Raw genomic sequence first — 18,922 nt, 5'->3', positions numbered from 1 at the left:
GTAACAATCTATCAGAAGGATAGACAATCGAACGAGCTAGAAAGAACAAGATTACCATCCCATCATTGGGGGAGTATGCTCGATACATATCGAGTGCTTTAAGATATACCTATTCACAAGGATTTTGAGATTTATCTTTTTAATAAAAAAATATAGTTAAAAATATGTCCAAAAACTAAAATTTGAAAAATGTAAACATGCATTATTTAAAATGCTGATACACATGAGCGTGGCAATATTTTGAACCTTTGGCTAAAAGCGATGGCTGTGTGGCAAGCAGCATAAATCATGATAATTCCTTGTTCCAATCATAAAATATACCGGGTTTACAATCATTCAAATCTCTCTTGGCCCTATGCATTTTATAACTGGTGCGGAGTGCTATATTAGTTTCACAGCCTGTTAAAACAGCTAATACATTCAAAACATTCAGCTAATCCAATTTCATCGTATGGAGTGCTGTCCAGACAAGATATCGGGAAATCAAAGTGCTCACAATAATCTGCCTCTGGTTCTCTTGACAATCTATGCGCTATAATTGCTTGCATGAAGGATGAAGGTTGGTTTGTCTCAAGTTTTAACTGAAGTGGGTGTTTGGTATTGCTGTATTTGAGTTTAAGCCATTATGGTGTAAAACGGTCACATGGTACCGATTGTTGTGTTTTAGTTGCAGTCCTAGATTGATGGTGACTTGGTTGCTTGATGCAGTAGAGACGTAAGATCAAATCCCACTGCCACTATATTGTTTTCAGTTGAAATCTATTTGGTTCAACGTCTAACAGTATAAATTGACTTGGTCATTGCCAGTTTGCCACAATGTCAATGAAAATTTGGGCTTCTCAAGTGGGTGTATTCACATAACCCCATGCCTTCTGTTGTGTTTCAGCTTCACTCCAAATATTTTATTCCAAAATGTTATATATAATCATTGACGTCGTTCAAAGTATCAATACGATATGTAAATCGACAGTATCATGTCGATATTTTGAAACGGCCAAAACTCTATTTTTTTTAGTTTTTTTTTTCAAATTTTAGTTTTTTGGAAAGCTAAAAACATATTTTTTATTATTAAAAAAAGTCAGGGTTCCAAAACGCTTAACCATATCTTTTTCAAAAGATACGGGACATATCGTATCGATACTTTAAACCATAGATCTAAATGCTACGGGTGTGGTAGCGTCCAAACAGGATGGCATAGTGGAGCCATACCCCCCTCTCCCCATGCCATGAAAATCCCCACATTATTTATTTAAATCCCACTTATATGTAGTGGGAACATCTCCCAATGATTATATTCTGATACTATCATCAGGAGATGTTCTCAATACATGACAGGGATGTTCTGTGGGGCGCTGTGGGACAACCCCTTGTAGATAAGAGATGTGAACTCATATTTTGGCCTCTTAAGGTGTATTACCTTTTTAAGTTTTGACCCCCTTAATAAAAAAAATCTTAAATCCGCCTTTGCGTCCAAACCACATGCAAAAGAGTACTGCTGAGTAATAACACCTTAAGAAGCCAAAATTTAACCTTAAGAGCAAAAATCTTAAATCCGCCTTTGCGTCCAAACCATCGAGCCTAAATTTAACCTGTTTGCATTTGTATGTAGCCTTTGGGCATGTATGCTCGTGGTAAATTTCCAAACTTATGGATGAAAAGAGTACTGCTGAGTAATAACAAATTTGTGTAGTTATTATATTTTTCAACTAATACATTGTTAAGTTTAAGGTTTAAAGTATCGATATTTGATTGAGCAAATTTCTGTAAGGAATATCGTATTTGATTGAGCAAATTTAATTTCAATTGGTTTTAGCACCTTGTTGGTGTTCCCCCAATGGCGGTCTTTCCACTTTGGTTGTCTAATGTAATGAGTCCTGACACTCGGAATTGTGTATGTCAAGGTGCACTTTCATTCATTTGATGACCCTGATAATGTCTTCTGTTAGTGTCTTATTTTTATATGTTAAAATAAAAAACCTAAAATGTAAATGAAAATAATTTGAATTGTCTGGCAATAGAGGCAAAAAGAAAACATCTATGTGAAAAATAAGCAAGAACTTAAGATTAAAAAAAATTTAAAGCAAGGAGTTCTATTGATGAATGGCATAAGAAAAATTTCTTCTTCTTCTTCCCACTTTTACATGGACACCACATCGGTGTATTTTCAAGAAGAATCCTTATTCTTCTCTCTTGAATACCCAATTTTAGCAAAGTTTCAATTTCAGCAAGGTGCAGCTATATCAAGTATTGCCAACAACGTGAAATTTCTGCAATATCTCAAGCCATTGTTCAACAATATCAACTTAAATTAAACACCATAAATATTGCTTATAACCCTTAAAATAGTTGGCTCCTCTAACTCTTAAAATAGAAGAATATTACTTGCTTGTAACTCGTCCTTGACTAAAGCTATAAGAATTTAGCTTCAAACAACATGAGACTTGTAACTTCAGCTAAAGGTTGAGGACAAAAACAATATTCTATTTGCATATGACTCTCACTTTTTGATTGAAAATTTGAGAAAAAATCAATTTTTATTTATAAAACTTATGCTCTGAAGTTGCAATCTTTAATGGCCTCTGCCCCTGATTGAAGCGTGAAAAAGAAAGAGAGATTTAAAATGTTAATGGCATGTATCGAATTCTAGAGTTTGGTGGAGTTTCCCTATTTCCTTTGAGTCCAAATTCTTGAAGACTCAACCTGAGTTCCCCTTCTATTTTACTGTCTTGTTTTTTCTTAAAAAAAATACATCATATGAACATAATGGGAAAACTTGCCGTTTAGTTCTACTACACATGCAAACCGGTTGTCCATGCGAACTGTGTAATGTGTTAAATTATGATTGGAAGTGCATCCCAACACACACCATTCTAAGTGTAGGAGATCCGGTTTCCAATGTGATGGCTAGCGGTGCCTACTTGTTTAAAATTATAACCAACCAAAACATCTCACTTTTTCCAATTTCTAATGCAATGATATAATTACAAATGTTGAGACTAGACTTGTTCATGGGATGGATTTAGGCTTCGCTTTTGTCAAAATTTGAATTGGCCTGGCCTGAAGCCCAAGCCCGATACATTGGAAAATCAGGCCTGAATCCCGGCCTATGAACAGGTCTAATTGAAACTTAAAACATCATGGTACCAAATACCATGCCAGTGATTTGTCTCTTTGGCTGCATTTGAAAATAATACAAATACAAATATGTATTATACAAGTACATACAAAATAATGCAAAATATAAGGTTTTTTCACTCTATATATTTACATTTGTACTCTTCCAAAGTGAGCCTTTGGGGCAATTTAAATATGTATTATACAAGTACATACAAAATAAGGCAAAATATAAGGTTTTTCACTCTATACATTTACATTTGTACTCTTCCAAAGTGAGCCTTTGGGGCAATTTCTCAGCGGCTGCGGTTATTTGTGGTGGTTGCTATGGTTTTGCTGCAGTTTTTTGCGGCTCCTTTGGGGCTTTGTTGTCTCTCTTAAATTGTGTTATTACCACCCATTTAAGTTTTTCATGCGGGAGTATCTATTGCCACTTGTCTCTTAGCTTTGGTGGATGGAGATGTGTTGGAATGGTCATTTTGTTAGTAATTCTTACTTTATCATTTGTTGGGTACGAAAAGCTTTTCTCTTCTTATTTTGTTCACTACTACTGGCTATTTTATTCTTTCTAATAAGTTGCATATGAGCCTTCTTGCTTGGCACTATTGCCAATTCTCTGCATATGTACAAGGGGTTCGCATCCGCCCCCCCCCCTCCGAGTTGCCCCCAAATACTTCCCACGCGTTGTGGGCGCGTCACGTGTCCGCTCACACGCGAAATAAAGAGACTTATGCGGAGCTTATAAGACGGCCGTTAGTTCCGCCCCGTTAGCTCCTTCTCGCCCAAAAGGGCATCATCCCCTTATCCTCTTTCTCCAATCTCGGACCTGAAACTCTCTACCTTCCGTAATCCGCCGGAGATTGCTCTCTTCGAGTTCCGCCGATCAACGCTGATGACCGTTCCGGCAGGCGGTAAGTATCCCTCGACCTTCCGTAATCCGTTCTCTTTCTCCAATTTCAGACCTGAAACCCTCCACCTTCCGTAACTCTACATCTATGTTTGATGTTTATGAGACGACTGAAACTGCATGTACACACTAGTGTGATTTCATGTTTTTATATACTTCAGTCAATCCACTTGGGATGCTGCTGCTAATTATTTATTGGGATACACAAACGTTAGATTAATCGTCTTCAAGCAAGTAAGGACAGTTACAGTCAGCATCCGCACCTTCAGTCTCCTCACTGTCTCTCGGTTTTCGCAGTGAAGGGCGGCCTTGATCTTCTGCACCGTGCAAGATATGAGGTTGTTGACGGTCTCAACCGACTCCACGGTGAGCTTAGCCATCGGCAGATTATTGACTAGTATCTGAAACGTCATCGTCGCAGTCCGGTTTTCAAACATTTGGCATGCATGTGGAGTAGTCCGGCAGAGAAGCGCCATTAACTCAGAGATGTCTTTGCTAACAGGTGCGGGTCTGCGGCAACTGAATCTTGATCTTCTCTATAGAAGCAGAGAGGATCAAGATCTTACAGTTTGACGGATCCCATTAGGGAAATACCACTTCCAAAAATACTTCAAAGGAAATGCCAGTTGAACCTTTATTCAGACTTCAAGAGTGTTCAGACATCAGACTACTCCACATGCATGCCAAATGTTTGAAGCAGGTGCAGAGAGAGAGTTCTCAATCCACATGGTGCTTCTTGGCCGGCGGAACTCGACCGGGTTAATTTCCGGTGGGTGGGTTACGAAAGGGCAATGGTTTCAGGGTTTCAGTTCGAAGTGAATGGAGAAGACTGGGAGAAGAAACCCTTTGGGCAAGAGAGGAATTAACGGGGGAGCCTGAAACGGCGTCAAATTGATTTCGCACGCGTCTCGCCTAGTGCGCGTGTTTCATGACACGCGTCGCGTTTCGGTTTTGTGGGGCGTTTTTAGGGGTAATTAAAAAAATCATGTTAGCGAACAAGGTGGTTGCGTTGTGTCTTGTGTCCATTCAAGTCGTACAATATTGCTGTTTGGTATTTTCCCAAGTATACACAACGCATGAATAGGCTTCTTAGCAATGTTCAAAATTTCGATATGTATCCGGCCGTATCGTATTGGTGGCTTCTCCATACATTCTTACGGGGGTGTTTTGGGGTTTAACCCTGTGCAGGGGTAGAGAGGTTTTAAACCAATTCCTCTGAATTAGATTAAAAAAATAATAATAACAACAAAAAAGGAGAGTGAGCATTGCTACAATCCTATTGGCGTATCAAGTTGTATCAATAGTTTGAATCTTGTTCTTTGGTATGTGCTGAAACATAAGATTCTTTTGGAGATTTTCCCACCAATAATCTAGTTTGGATGTCCTAATCACAAACTTTTCCTACATCGGTATCAAATAGACACTGTCACTATACATTGGAACATCTCCCCATTCATGATAATGGATATATTTCCCAATGCATGTATGATGTGCCCTAGGGATAGGGATGTGGGAAGAGTATATAGGCAGAACCATAGAAGATTTGAACCCCCAATAATAATCATTTAAACTTTTGAAATTTTAATTTTAAAAATGCCGTAGGGTTTTTTACCATTGTTTAAATGTTATTATTGTTTTTTAAATTTATAAATAAGGATTGGAGAGTAGACATAGGCACTCACTTTGAGCCTCAAATTAAGTTGACACATGGAAACTTCTTGGGTCTTTTATCTTTTTTTTTTTCCATTGTTGTGTTTGTTTGTGGTGTAATTTTATTTACACAAGTACAAATGCATGGGCGTGCAAATGAAATGAATGCCAGTTATGGTTTACTTTTGTTTTGGGTTTTGATTGATTATGCCCCATGATTTATTTTATTTCTCTTGTATTGCAATCAAACAAAATAAGGTAAACTTTGAAACAAAACAAGGCTACATTTGGTGATTAAGTGGTTGTTAAGATGAGTACTTGTTGCACAAATACTTTTTAGAATTGCTTATTTTAACAACCTCTTATGGTTGTTTGGTGACCCAATTGCCAAATCATTTATTATGTTTTTAAGCACTTATTGGGGTGGGGATGATTGGTAAATTACTTTACTCACAAGTACTTGTATTGACACAAATTACAGTTTTAGCCCTCACTTCATATAAAAAATAAAGAAAAATGCAATCACAAATCAATAATACATATAAACATTTAACTAAATATGAATCACAACAAAATATAAAAGACATCATAACTATACATATAAAAAATAAAGAAAAATGCAATTACAAATCAATAAAAATAGAAACATTTAACTAATTATTCATACAAAAAAATCAAGAAAAAAATATGTAACCTACATATTTCAGCATATGTTTGCATCATTTTTAACTAGGAAATGAAAAAATATATACTCATGCATAGAAATCATCACACAAACAATGCAAAAAAAAAAACAAATATTTTGGATTTCTCACTTGAAAAATCTGAAAAAAAAAAGATTCCAGAATATTGCAAATTAATCAACATAAAATAATTAACACAACCAACGAATCACAACAATATAATTTTTATCTATAAAATTCTAAAAAAAAGTTTCAGCAAAATATCGCAAGATAATCAACATATAATAGCTAACACAACAAACAAATGGTTTCAAGCAAAATATTGCACTAAAAATAATTATAAAGCAAAGACGAGGGAGGAGGATGGCTGACCCGAGTGTTGTTGGCGATTGCATAGTGAGAATGCATGAACTCCAAAAAAAAAAGACAGATATGGTAAAGAGGGTTTCAGGCGTTTAAAACCCCCAAAAAAACAAAAAAAAAATTCAAGAAAACATGTGGAAAATAAGTCCAAATGTGAAACCAACTCCCAAAACAAGTGCCGTTGTTGGTATGCTTGACCCTGTTCGAATGAGGAATAAGATGGTTTAAGGAGCTATAGGGGTATTCTAGTAATTTTAAAAAATTAAACAGGGACTGAATCGTCCCAAACTTTATGAATGTTCACTTATTAACAAGTACTTAAAAAAGCAACTTGAGAGTTGCATTTTTAATAAACACTTATTTACTAAATAAGTACTTTTCGATATTTTGTACTAAACACCCACAATTGCTTATTTTCCACTTAATGTGTGGCCCCAACACTTTTTTTAAGTACTTATAAAAAATACTTATTACAAGTGAAATCAAACAGGGCCTAAATCTGAATTTGCACCCAAATCATTTGCACCACCATAGTTTTGCATCGGTGCAAATAAATTTGTGTTGCAATCAAATGCACAAATACACAAATTTTTGTGCCACTAATCTGAACTATTTCAGTTTTAATAATCTATTTTAGATTTCTAGGTTTGTTTTTTTTTTTTTTTTCATTTTGACTTGATTTAAGAAACTTAACATATTTTATCTAGATGAACGGGCTCACACCATTTATTATTTCATTTGAGATTTACAGTGTATGCTTATGTGATAAATTTGATTTTGGTTTCTTATTTAATTTATAAAACTAAATCATGTTTAATTTGCAATTAACAACCCATTTTATCTAAAAAATATGACCAACATCATATAAGGTTTTTATAATGATTATTTATTTAAGTTAGTCTCATATCTATTGTTTTTATCCATTTATTAGTTATTTAATATCTTTCATTCAATTAATCAATTCCCTTTTATCAATCCATTAATTTTTAATTCATTTATCTAATATTTATTTATGTTTTATTATTTAATGATTTAACTAATGTAATATTTGGCCATTTATGTAATATCTACCACTTTTCAATAAAGTGGGTTAGCGGCAAATACCTTATAGAGTGGTAGTAATTGTGCTATGAGTAGATTTTTATTATGGGTCGTTTGTTTAGATGAGGAAAGCTAATTACATAGGTTGCTATGAGTCTCACATTATATCCATTTTCTTTTGAATTAGGAAATTGTTTTAAATTGATTGCTTTTTTATCATTGAGTTGATTGTACATTGTTAGGAGAGTGGAAGCATCCACTTCTTAGACCCTGTTCATTGAAATAATAAGGTGCCACTTGTTTAGATTAATCTATGACTATTGCTTTTTACTTATTTATTTATTTATTTTTTTTTTTTTGGGGGGGGGGGTTTGCAAGGGATAAAACTAAATTATAGACATGTATTATGCAAGTGGGCAAATAAGTGACAATGTTATAAATTATATAATCAAAATTAACTTTTATCACCTGTACCAAAATTGATAAGGGGTGGTTTGGCCCTCCAATGACCTAGCAACAATACATGGCACCACAAAACTATCAAGTGACACCTTAGTGCCATGTACGCATCAACTTCAAAAGCTCATTAGGCATGTTGCACCCGCCTTGGTCTCCTCGACCCCACATTGGTAGGCCAACCTATGGTTGCCCTAAAGAGTACCAGGTTGGCATAAGAGGCGATTTGCCTTTGTCGACCTAGCCGTGGCCCAATTGGTGACTTGCATGATGTGGCTGGTGACCTACTTAACGAGTGGGTTATCATTTCCAACTCCTTTGGGCTCACGTTGCCACGCCAACGGAACTGATCCCGTCCCGCCTATTTTGGAGGGGAACCGGATAAGCATTATTACTTTATGCAAAGTCCGCTTCCGGACGTGAAACCACCTCCGAACTTGATAGGCTGGTGATTTCGAACATGCTACTTGAATTCCACAACAAGTTGCGCCTATATAAAGGTGTCTCGATGATCAGAGAATGTACACACGATTTATCTCTCACAACTCAAGTTCTCTTGCATTATAGCTCTCCAAAACATTATTCACTAAGTTAAGCATCTAAGTGCTCATCCCGAATAAAACAACTTGGACACTTTGATATTGTTCTCCTATAGTTCAGCCAGGCGACCTTACCAACCCGACATTTGAGCTGTCTTCTAGTAGGGAGCACCAAATAAGACATCATCAAAACCAATACAAGTATTTACTTTATATAATATATAAATATGTATAGAATATAATTGCGAAGAAGATTGAAGGCCAAAAAACGTTACATGTCACAAAAAATGCTGGATAATAAAGAAATAATATAACAAAAAACAAAACATAAATATTGAGATAGATAATTAATAAAACCATATAAAAATGGTACTTGTTTTTTTTTTTGGTAATAGATTCGTTTGATCAAAATATTACATAGATTTTGAAATGAGCACGAGTATCCCAACAAATGACAAAATGAGCAAAGTTATATAGATTAAGGTAGTGTATACATGTGCATAAAATGAGAAGGCTATCCATTGCACCAAGAAATAGGGGTGAGCATATTTCGGTTAAATCAAAATTTCGGGTTTGGTGTTTTCGGATCAATTAGTTTGGGGATTCTGTTTTAAATGTTGGTTTATTGGAGTTCAATATTCGGTTTTGATTATGGCATTTAGCAATTCGATTAACGAAAAAACCGAATTTCTAGGGGTAAGTATGTAAAAACTCAAAACCCCTTTTAGACTCTGTTTTCCCACCCAGGCGACGGTGACCTTTTGGCTGGGCTTCATCTTTTGTCATCTACAACTAGCGAGCAGCGACATCAATTAATGTAGTGGTGGGCAGCAACGAGTTCCAATTTAACTTCTCTAGTGAAGACTGAAGAATGAACTCTGCTGTCTCTGCTACTGTATGCACCTTTTGAGCATCTAAGAATATGTTCCTTCTTTTTTTTTTTTCCTGTTATTCTACAATGGTGAGAATCTGTGAATTTACAAGATTACAATTGTGAATCCTTTTTTCGATACACAAAAATGCTTCATTGATTATAAAATAATTGTACATGATTGTGAGTAGTAAAATGATATGCTAGAGTGACTTTATCCTTACAAGCAAAGTAAGCAAAACGATAGGCCATTAGATTTAACTGTCTATTTACATGAATAAGTGAGAAGTATTGAAAACTAAGCAGTCCCCCAGCGAATCTGTTATACCCATGAACTTGGTCTGGTATAAATTGTGAAGAGATTAACAAATTTTTGACAATCAAAATACATTGTTATATCAACTATATTGGCTGTTGAAGCTGCTTCTAGACCACTAAGGCACGAAACTCCGCATCATAACTTTCTATGGCCCAACAACTTCTTCCTTCAGCTATTGTGAGATTTCTATGTACCGGTGTCTTGAAAAATTAAAGCTTGTCCTGCAGCGCCTGTGTTTGGGTCAAATGAGCAAGACTATAACAGTGAATCTCGAAGACCATAATAGTGAGCAAGACTGAACTATTATTTCCCCCCGCTTTTCAGGAGTCATTAAGTCAAATTTTTTGAAGTTACTATGTTTTGCATTTTGGTGGGATCAGTGAATGATCCACCTGTTTGAAGTTTGGTTTAATCGAAACAACCAAATTAATAAAAAATATTTCGGTTCGATTAATCAAACATCGGTTTCGGTTTTCAATTCTACTAGTTCGGGTTTGGAAAGTTCGATTTGTTCGTCACCTACCAAGAAATATGGTTTTGAAAACCGAATTGGATTGAAGGGTTGGATCGTTTGACAATTGGTCATGGCTCTCTGAGTCTAGTTTGGATCCAAAACCAAAACATTTGGCCGGGTTCGGATTTGAGAGTAAAAGTAAAACCACTTGACCCGAAAACCGATGGCTAAAGATGTTTCATTTCTGGATAATTTTTTGAAAGTTGAAAACTTGAAACCATGCTCACAAGATCATGTGATTTATTGCAAATTTTAGGGTTTGGACCCAAGGGCAAGCAAAAAGAGGAGACATGTTAGACATAACATTGAAAAGTTGATGTGCGTGGGAGTAGGCTTTGTAATTATATCCGAAAATTTGGGGGAAACAGCGAAATCTCCAACAGCTCAAACGCAGGTTTAAACATTGCTCTTTCGAGTTGCACCTGGTTCACAATGATATGCAACTTTTCCCGGTTCTCACTCAAAACCCCCGCGAACATGGAAGTCTTCCAAACAGAGTCCGCCACTGGGCATATTGCAGTTTCAGTGAACTAGAAAAAAAAAAAAAAACGAAAACGAAAGAAGTAAATGCGATACATGGATCGGATAGTTGCAGCAAATGAGCTCGCTTTCAGAGTTGGATTTTCTGGTCACAGCGGACACCTCAGACTCGAGCCTCTCCCGCCGAACGAACGGGAGAATCCTCTTAAAGCTCTCCCTGATTTCATTATCGTCAGTGCTTCTTCCTTTGAACTGTTTCAGATTTTATTTTTGAATACATTTGATTCACGTAAATTTTCAAGTTGTCCTTTTTTTTTTAAAATCCTGCTTTAGGGCTACTAGCCTACTAGCCTAAGCGCGTTAACCCTTGATTTTTTGAGTTATCATTAGAAGCTTATTTAATAATATTATCACGTTTCTGTTATTGTTAATATTGGTCCAAGGCTTCGGAACCGAATTCTACAGGTTGTTAGCGTTGCAATTTCAATTATTTTTTCCCGTTTGATGATAAATTGCGTTTTCTTACCTTTTATTTTTTATACATTTGAAATAATTCTATGGTTCCAGGATTTCATATTTGCTATTTTAGGTGTTGTAGGTTTCCCCTGACAATATCACTTGAAGCTTTGGTAAATTAACGACTGAGTATTTTTTTTTTTTTCTGGGAATGAAATGATGTTTAGCTTGTTTGGACTTTGAAAAGTAAAACGACATACAGAAAACTTGAATTGGGCGTCTGAGGACTTGGTGCACTCGGGCAGCAAATTAGATTAAATTCTTTTTGTCCGACATGACATTATTTGTCTTATATTAATCCATAAATGTTCCCACGTCAAATGATTTCTTAGATAACCGTCGCATTTTATCTCTGTAATAATAATATTCACGGTGCACATGACATCATCATCATCATCATCATCATCATCCTCATCACCTCTACTGACTTTAATTCCATCTTTAGCCTCCAGCATTCCCACCGGAGACTACTGAATCTGTAAAGCAGTACCTGGAGGAGAAATATCTCTCACCAGAATTGGATCCCAATGAATTTTCTCCGGAAAAAGATGGAAGGCAGTGGGATATTGATTGGTTTGATAAGGCCAAAGTGCATTTGGAGCCCTCATTGCCACGGTCTGTGGTGGTTCCGACGTGGGAATTGCCATTTAGACGCTCAAGGAAGGGAACTGCTCAAGAAATATGGGAACCCAATTCAGTGCAGGTTATATTATCACATTCTTCTTGTGCTTTTGTGCAGTTCTTAGCCATCCAATCAATAGGCAGTTAAGAATTACAACATATTATTGTTGATTTATTTATTTATTGTATAATTTTCAGGTTGAGGTGTCAGAACTAATGGAAGGGACTCAAGATTCTGGGCCTTTGCCACGCATGCCTGGACCAGCAAAGGATTTTGTTAGAGGCAGCATCAACAACCGTCCTTTTCGTCCAGGAGGTTTACAGGATTCTCAATATTCAGAAAGGACACTTCCTGTGGGTGCATGCAATGGTGACTGGGTACGTGAAATTTTAGATGGTGGTCCTCCACAGGTCATTCCTCCAAGTTTTAAGAGAGGATTGGATCTTGGTGGTCTCAAGGTAATGCAGTTCAGTTTTAAAACATTTTTCTTGTGTTACAAAGAAAGTTAAGGGATAAGCATAAATAGTTTAATCTACCAACTTCTCTTTGTTACCTATTTGAAGGCATATTCATCCTCATGGAAGATCACCATGGACCAAAGTTTAGTCAAGAGATCATCAAATGAAAAGCTGGTCAGTTAATGTATTTGCGAGATCTGTTTTAATATCCTATGCTTCATATTCAAATATTAAATATGGAAAAGGCAGACCATGCTAATTAGATGCATGTGTCATAATATGTACATGACGGATATTACTTGTAAAGTGAAAAATGCCCTATTCTCATTTTCCATGTTGACTTATGCTTTTAGCAATTGTTTTATATGTAGATGGGGCTGTCTGTACAGTTTGATGACTTATTCAAGAAAGCTTGGGTTGGCGATGTCACTGAAGAATTAGGCGGAGATGGTATGTATGGTCTGAACTTGGTTTCTGCTTCCACACGTGTAAAACTGCTAATATTTTTGTGTCCTATGTTCTGGAAACGAGACAATATGCAAGGGCACTTTGTTTCTGTCTGCATGTTTTATAAAAATTGAAGCCTAAATGTTCCTTTTTGTTCTGAAGTTCCTGGAAACGAAGTTGGTGATGTATTTTCATTTTTGTTCTACTTTTGGTCTCATATCATTTCGCTAATTTTCTTATGGTACTCTTCTAGGAGTATAGTTATATGTTGTCACTGTCTTCAAATTTCTCTCGTTTGAGTGGAAAACCTTTATCCATATACTTGAGTGCAGCAATCTATAAAAGATGTAAGCGTGAAACCTTGCTGCTATCCTTGTGTATTAGTCATTGCAGAAGCCTTACTTGAAGTATAATATTATGTTATCAACACTATGATGCTTGGTACTGGTTGAGTGGTTGTGTTTACTTGCTGATGTCTTGTATTATTTCTATATCTGATAAATGTTACCTCAGTTGTATCAATTCTGTGGTTAAGTTGCCTGGCATAACTCATGCTGTACTAAGCCTTTAACAATTGGTTTGGTAAAGGAGCTTTTCTCTTTCTATTGATAACAACATTGTTTGTGAAGATTCTCAGTCAGAAGGTGAATCAGTTAAGATGGTAGCTGCAATAGAAGAGGAGGAACATTTATCCAGTAGCATACCTGAAACTGAATCTTCACTATTAGATGAGATACTTTTGGCTGTTCCAGATGGATCAGCATCGAAATCCAATGAAGCTAGTGGGACAAGTGGACAACATCATAAAGAGGTGCTCACTAATGATCATTTTATGCCTCAGATTTTCTCACAGTTTAGTTTAGATAGTAGTCTTTTTTGAGCTGTCATTCCTCAACTAATCTACTTTTTCTTGTTATTTTTATATCTTCAAAGAACTTGCACATCTTATTGTTGACTATGCTTTGGTTGTTATGTGTTTCCTCCCTTTCTTGATTGCAGGCTTGGGCTGTTAGTGGAGGGAGTGAAGAGATTATAGATCATTTTTATGAACTTGTTCCTGACTTGGCCCTTGATTTTCCTTTTGAGTTGGATAAATTTCAAAAGGAGGTACTCTTTTTTTTACTCTTGATACACATCTAAATGTACTATCTCTTGTCAGTGGTAAATTACTATGGCTGGACATGGTGGTCAAAAACTAGTTGTAACCATGATATCTGGTGGAAGAAGAAACTTAGCTTATGTTGTCATATATAACATGTTTTTATGAACTGCGACCAACTAGGTTATTGAAATTTTATTTATTAAACCTTTTAGGCAATGCTTCTTCACTCCTTGATGATATGGATTGGCGAAACATGATTCATGTAGCCCAACCCCATATAGTTGGGATAAGGCATGGATGAACATGATGATAATGGATTTGCATTTCCATGTTCTTTTTCTTGTGATCCTTATTACAGAGCTCTAACTTTCCTGGTCATTTTTCTTGGTTGGTTCTTCTATTGGCATCACTTTTTTTTTTCATCAACAATAGTAAATTATATTGATAGAGGAAAAACTCCCTCCTACCCAGAAATGAGTAGGAGGGGAAAGTACAAGGTATACCAAAGCAGTGGTTTGATATTTAGGAACAGAGCACATTCGACCCTGGCCCAGCTGTACCCCAAAGGAGACAATCCCTCATACCCCCTGATTTAGCCAAGGCATCGGGCAAGTCATATGCAGGCCTTGGAACCCACTTGAATGAGCTATTCAACTATTTTCTCAATGCTTGAGCACATTTTTGGCTAGTATTTCTAAGTTCATCATTATCAGTTCCTAAGGGAATCTCTCTTAATCTCAATGCACACGAGAATAGGATCGAGAAGACTAAGAGGAAAATAGGTCTACTGATTACTAAATGAGAAATGTAGCTTTTCCCCATTAGATTAATCTTTTCTCGAAGTGCTTTGACAGCCATTGTGATTTAAAGGGGCATTTGGTCCCTAGAGGAAGGGTAGAGTGTTGGAGGATGTTAGGGTGAATTTATGATTTGGTAATTTTTTGGGGTATCTTGTATAATTCTACATTTACAAGGGGGCTAAGAAAAGAAAGTCACTTGTAGACCATAAATGTACAGTTGCCCAAAAAAAGGAAAGAAGAAGACATTCTGTCTACTTCTTTTGAGGTTGGACTTGATGAAGACTTCCAAAGCTACAAAAATACCTTGGAGTACCATTAACTAGTAAAAGGGAATAAGCTTAATAAATCATATTGTCACCCATTATTTGGCTACCTCCTCACCCTTCTCAAAAATAGTTTAGTTTTTAACTTTTTTTTTTTTTTTTTTTTTTTTTAAATCTTGCAGAACTTGACTGCATTGATTAACATATATCATGTTGTCATCCATTATTCTTTGCTTTATTCGTTTCCTCGGCCTCGGGAGCCCTTATCGCCAAAGGCTTTGAGTCAAAGCCATTGACTGCATAGATGTTAAGAATTCTATTTTGTATTTTTTTGGTATTATTTCATTCCAAAAGAACACAAAGGTGTTATTTTTTATCAGTATCTACACAAGCTGTTATTCGAACACCTTTTGATTTTCTATGCTTTTTCTTTTTTATTTAATTCTTTCTCGTTTTTCATCCAATGTAATATATACAACCCAAGTCAACTCAGACTTAATCCCAACCATTTGAGGTTGGTTAGATGAATCATGAATCCAGTCCTACTGTTCTGCTCTATCAAAAATTCAAAAACATGTGATAGGGGCATCAAAACTCTATTTTGTGTTGTTGCATGAATAAGCACCTTTGGTTGATGGGATGGACTGATGGAGAATCAGGAATACTTTTATCATCACCGTTGTTATTATCCTATTTATTGTGAAGAGGTGATTTTTTGCTTATGGTTATTTACAACAGTTGTACTTCCTACTGACTTTAGATATTGATTACAGGAATCTCCCTCATGATAATATAGAGAATTTTAATCTAATTAACATAATATTTTGGAGTATACATGGAGGGAATGGATGCCAGCCTGACTAGGAGAATGCTTGGTATTCTATGTACCATCTGTAATTAACTCACTATTCTTTTATACATCTTAATAAAAGTTATTGTTACCAATTAAAAAAAGTGACTTAGCAGCCTGCATTATGGGTATTGTTAGTTAATTCATATTCTTAGGTGTAGGGGTATTTATTATGTTCACCCTATTTGCGTAAGATTGTGTGGGTGCCACTAGTTTTGGCTCTCTAAACCTTTTCTTCTCTCCTCTCCTTGCTTTCAGCTCTCTTATATAGCAGAGAACATGTATCATAAATTTATTTTCTCCTCACCATTCTGTTTTACTTGTAGGCTATATACTATCTTGAAAAGGGGGATTCTGTTTTTGTAGCAGCTCATACATCAGCCGGAAAAACAGTTGTTGCAGAATATGCATTTGCTTTGGCAACAAAGGTATGTCTTTCTTTCTTTAACTCCTTAATGTGCTTAATGTAAGTCTTTTGTTTGTTTCTATGCAGAATATATATTTTTTTCAAAGGCAACTTAAACGAGTTTTTGCTTCATGTGGCTCAATTGCTATAAGTTCATGTTCTAGAACCCCTTAGCAAGGTTTTTAAAATCGGACTGGATAGGGAACCATTCTAGGGTCCAGTTCCTGGGTTGAACGGTCCGAACGAATGGCCCGCTTTGATAGAAAAAATTTTAAAAAAGCAAAAAATGGCCAAAAACTGTTGTTTGGGTCGACAGTTTGACAGCTTGATTGCCCGGGCCAGTGGTTCGCTGACCAAATCAAAGGTTTTTGGTCAAAAAGTGGTTTTGGGGTAAAACGGAACCGGTCAGGTGACCAGTTCCCGATTTTTCGGGTTTGACCATCCGGTCCGGTTTTGAAAACCATGCCCCTCAGCAGAACAATGTTGTTTAGAGAAACAACTTTATTGGAGGTAACTTCAAGGTCTAATGATTCATATGAATGTCCCAAAGAGATTCTGGGTGGATGCTGCCTTATAAACTAAGGCCTCTCACCAACCTCTTCCCTCAAGTCTCCTTTGTTCTCTATCCCATTACATGTGTTTGGCTTCCAATGTTTTGTTCGTGATCTACCCCTTGGATCCAAGGTCTATCACTTGTGTCTTTTTGGGCTATCTTTCTACCCAAAAGGGTTATTAGTGTTTTGATGTTGTCTCCAAGAAATTCTTTGTTTCCATGGATGTTTTCTTCTTTGAGAGTCAATTCTACTTCCATACCTCTCTCTAGGGGGAGAAGTGTGACAGTGTGGAGGAGAGGTAGATCCCCTTGCCATCCTTCATGCTCCTTTTCACGTGTTCTCACATAAATGACGCCGTATGGATCAGCCAAGTTCAGAACAATGTTTTAAAACATGGAGGTGTGATGCGAGGCGTTCCACTACCTAGAGGCGTGAGGTGTAGTTCAGAACGTAAGAGGTGTAAGCCTCCTTAAGAGGAGGGGGTCAGGAGGAAGGAGGACGAAGGGGAGGAGGAAGAAGAGGGAGATGGGGATCTCATTTTTTCTTTATTTTTAATAAAGGTATTTTATATTAAGAAGCACAAAGATGCATAACACTATTTGAAATGGGGGGGGGGTCTTGTCGAAGTGGAGGCGAGCAAGCGAGTAGACTACTTTCTTTCCCCTTATCTTTTCTTCCCTTCCCTTTGCTATTCTCTCTCTTTTTTTCTTTTCTTTCTTTCTTTTTCTTTCCCTTCCCTTTCTTTTCCTTTTCTTTCCTTCCATTTTTTTCTTTTTTCCTTTTTTTAGTCTTTTTATATGAGGTGTGCATGAGGCGAATGCCTTTACGCCTCATGAAAAAAGCGCATGAGGCATATGCCTTAGAGGTGTTAGTGCCTCTGGCATATGCCTCAGGGCGTTTTGGGAGTGCCTTGCTCTGGAGGCGTGCCTCCAGGCGTATGCCTCCCATGCCTTTTAAGACACTGGTTCAAAAAGTGTGGAGGGATCGAAAGCCATGCAATTGACACCACCAAACTCCTTGGAGGAAAATTTGGAGGTAGTACATGCCCCTTCCAGTCAAGTATGCTTGATCTTGTTGATACTTCTGATACTTTGAATGATCTTGACCTTCCTATTACGAAGTGTAAAGGTGTCTATACATGTACTACCAAATATCCCACCTGGAGGCGTGCCTCTAGGCGTACGCCTCCCATGCCTTTTAAAACATTGAGGTGTGGAGGGATCGAAAGCCATGCAATTGACACCACCAAACTCCTCGGAGGAAAATCTGGAGGTAGTACATTCCCCTTCAAGTCAAGTATGCTTGATCCTGTTGATACTTATGATACTTTGAATTATCTTGACCTTCCTATTACAAAGTGTAAAGGTGTCTATACATGTACTACCAAATATCCCATTGTTAACTTCACCTTTTATGCAAAATTTTTACCTTCTTTTTGTGCCTTCTTGTTCATTATCTTTAATGCCCCTATTCTCAAGAATGTTGTTGAAGCCTTGACTGTGCCTAAGCAGACAAATGCTATGAGGGAAGAAAAGAATGCTCTTCATAAAATCAAAACCTAGGAATTTCTGGGTCTCCTTGGGGGTAAAGAACTAGTAGGGTGTAAATGTGTATTTTTAGTGAAGCATCAGGTTGATGGATCTGTTGAAAGATACAAGGCAAGACTGGTTGCAAAAGGCCTCACACAGGTTTATGGAGTTGGGTTGGTATGTTGAGAGCTTTACTCCTGTAGCAAAGATGAACTCAATGGCGTCTTCTCTATTTGATAGCAAATCTTGATTGGAGTCTTCCTCAACTAGATATAAAAAACACTTTACTCAATGGAGACTTGGAGGAGAAAGAGGTATACATGATCCTATCATCGGATTTTCAGGTTAAGGGTAGTGAGCATAAGGTATGCTGGCTAAAAAAGTCATTGTATGGACTGAAATAATCTCCCACGGCATGGTTCAATAGGTTTAATAAGG

At 36.7% G+C, this 18,922-nt stretch overlaps 1 protein-coding gene and 1 long non-coding RNA gene across 2 annotated transcripts in view; both read left to right on the top strand.

Moving 5' to 3' along the window:
- Nucleotides 1–3,767: 3,767 nt before the first annotated feature.
- Nucleotides 3,768–5,138, top strand: LOC148868874 (uncharacterized). Its single transcript, XR_016107550.1, has 2 exons — nt 3,768–4,025; nt 4,319–5,138. It is a non-coding gene; the product is annotated as an uncharacterized LOC148868874 (long non-coding RNA).
- A 5,518-nt stretch (nt 5,139–10,656) lies between these two features.
- LOC148868873 (RNA helicase, ATP-dependent, SK12/DOB1 protein) overlaps nt 10,657–18,922 on the top strand; it is a 50,276-nt gene continuing 42,010 nt past the window's right edge. The window contains exons 1-8 of the mRNA XM_088971331.1: nt 10,657–11,168; nt 11,899–12,156; nt 12,273–12,533; nt 12,639–12,707; nt 12,905–12,983; nt 13,610–13,791; nt 13,980–14,087; nt 16,322–16,423. Of these exons, the coding sequence (XP_088827457.1) occupies nt 11,025–11,168; nt 11,899–12,156; nt 12,273–12,533; nt 12,639–12,707; nt 12,905–12,983; nt 13,610–13,791; nt 13,980–14,087; nt 16,322–16,423 (1,203 nt within the window). The 5' untranslated portion in view covers nt 10,657–11,024. The remainder of the gene's footprint in view (nt 11,169–11,898; nt 12,157–12,272; nt 12,534–12,638; nt 12,708–12,904; nt 12,984–13,609; nt 13,792–13,979; nt 14,088–16,321; nt 16,424–18,922) is intronic.

Source organism: Nelumbo lutea, chromosome 2 (assembly GCF_056320005.1).
Source record: "Nelumbo lutea isolate HS-2025 chromosome 2, American lotus-T2T, whole genome shotgun sequence".
Taxonomy (NCBI): Eukaryota; Viridiplantae; Streptophyta; class Magnoliopsida; order Proteales; family Nelumbonaceae; genus Nelumbo; species Nelumbo lutea.
Note: the sequence above shows the minus strand (reverse complement) of the source record. Positions and strands in the feature narration are given on the sequence as shown.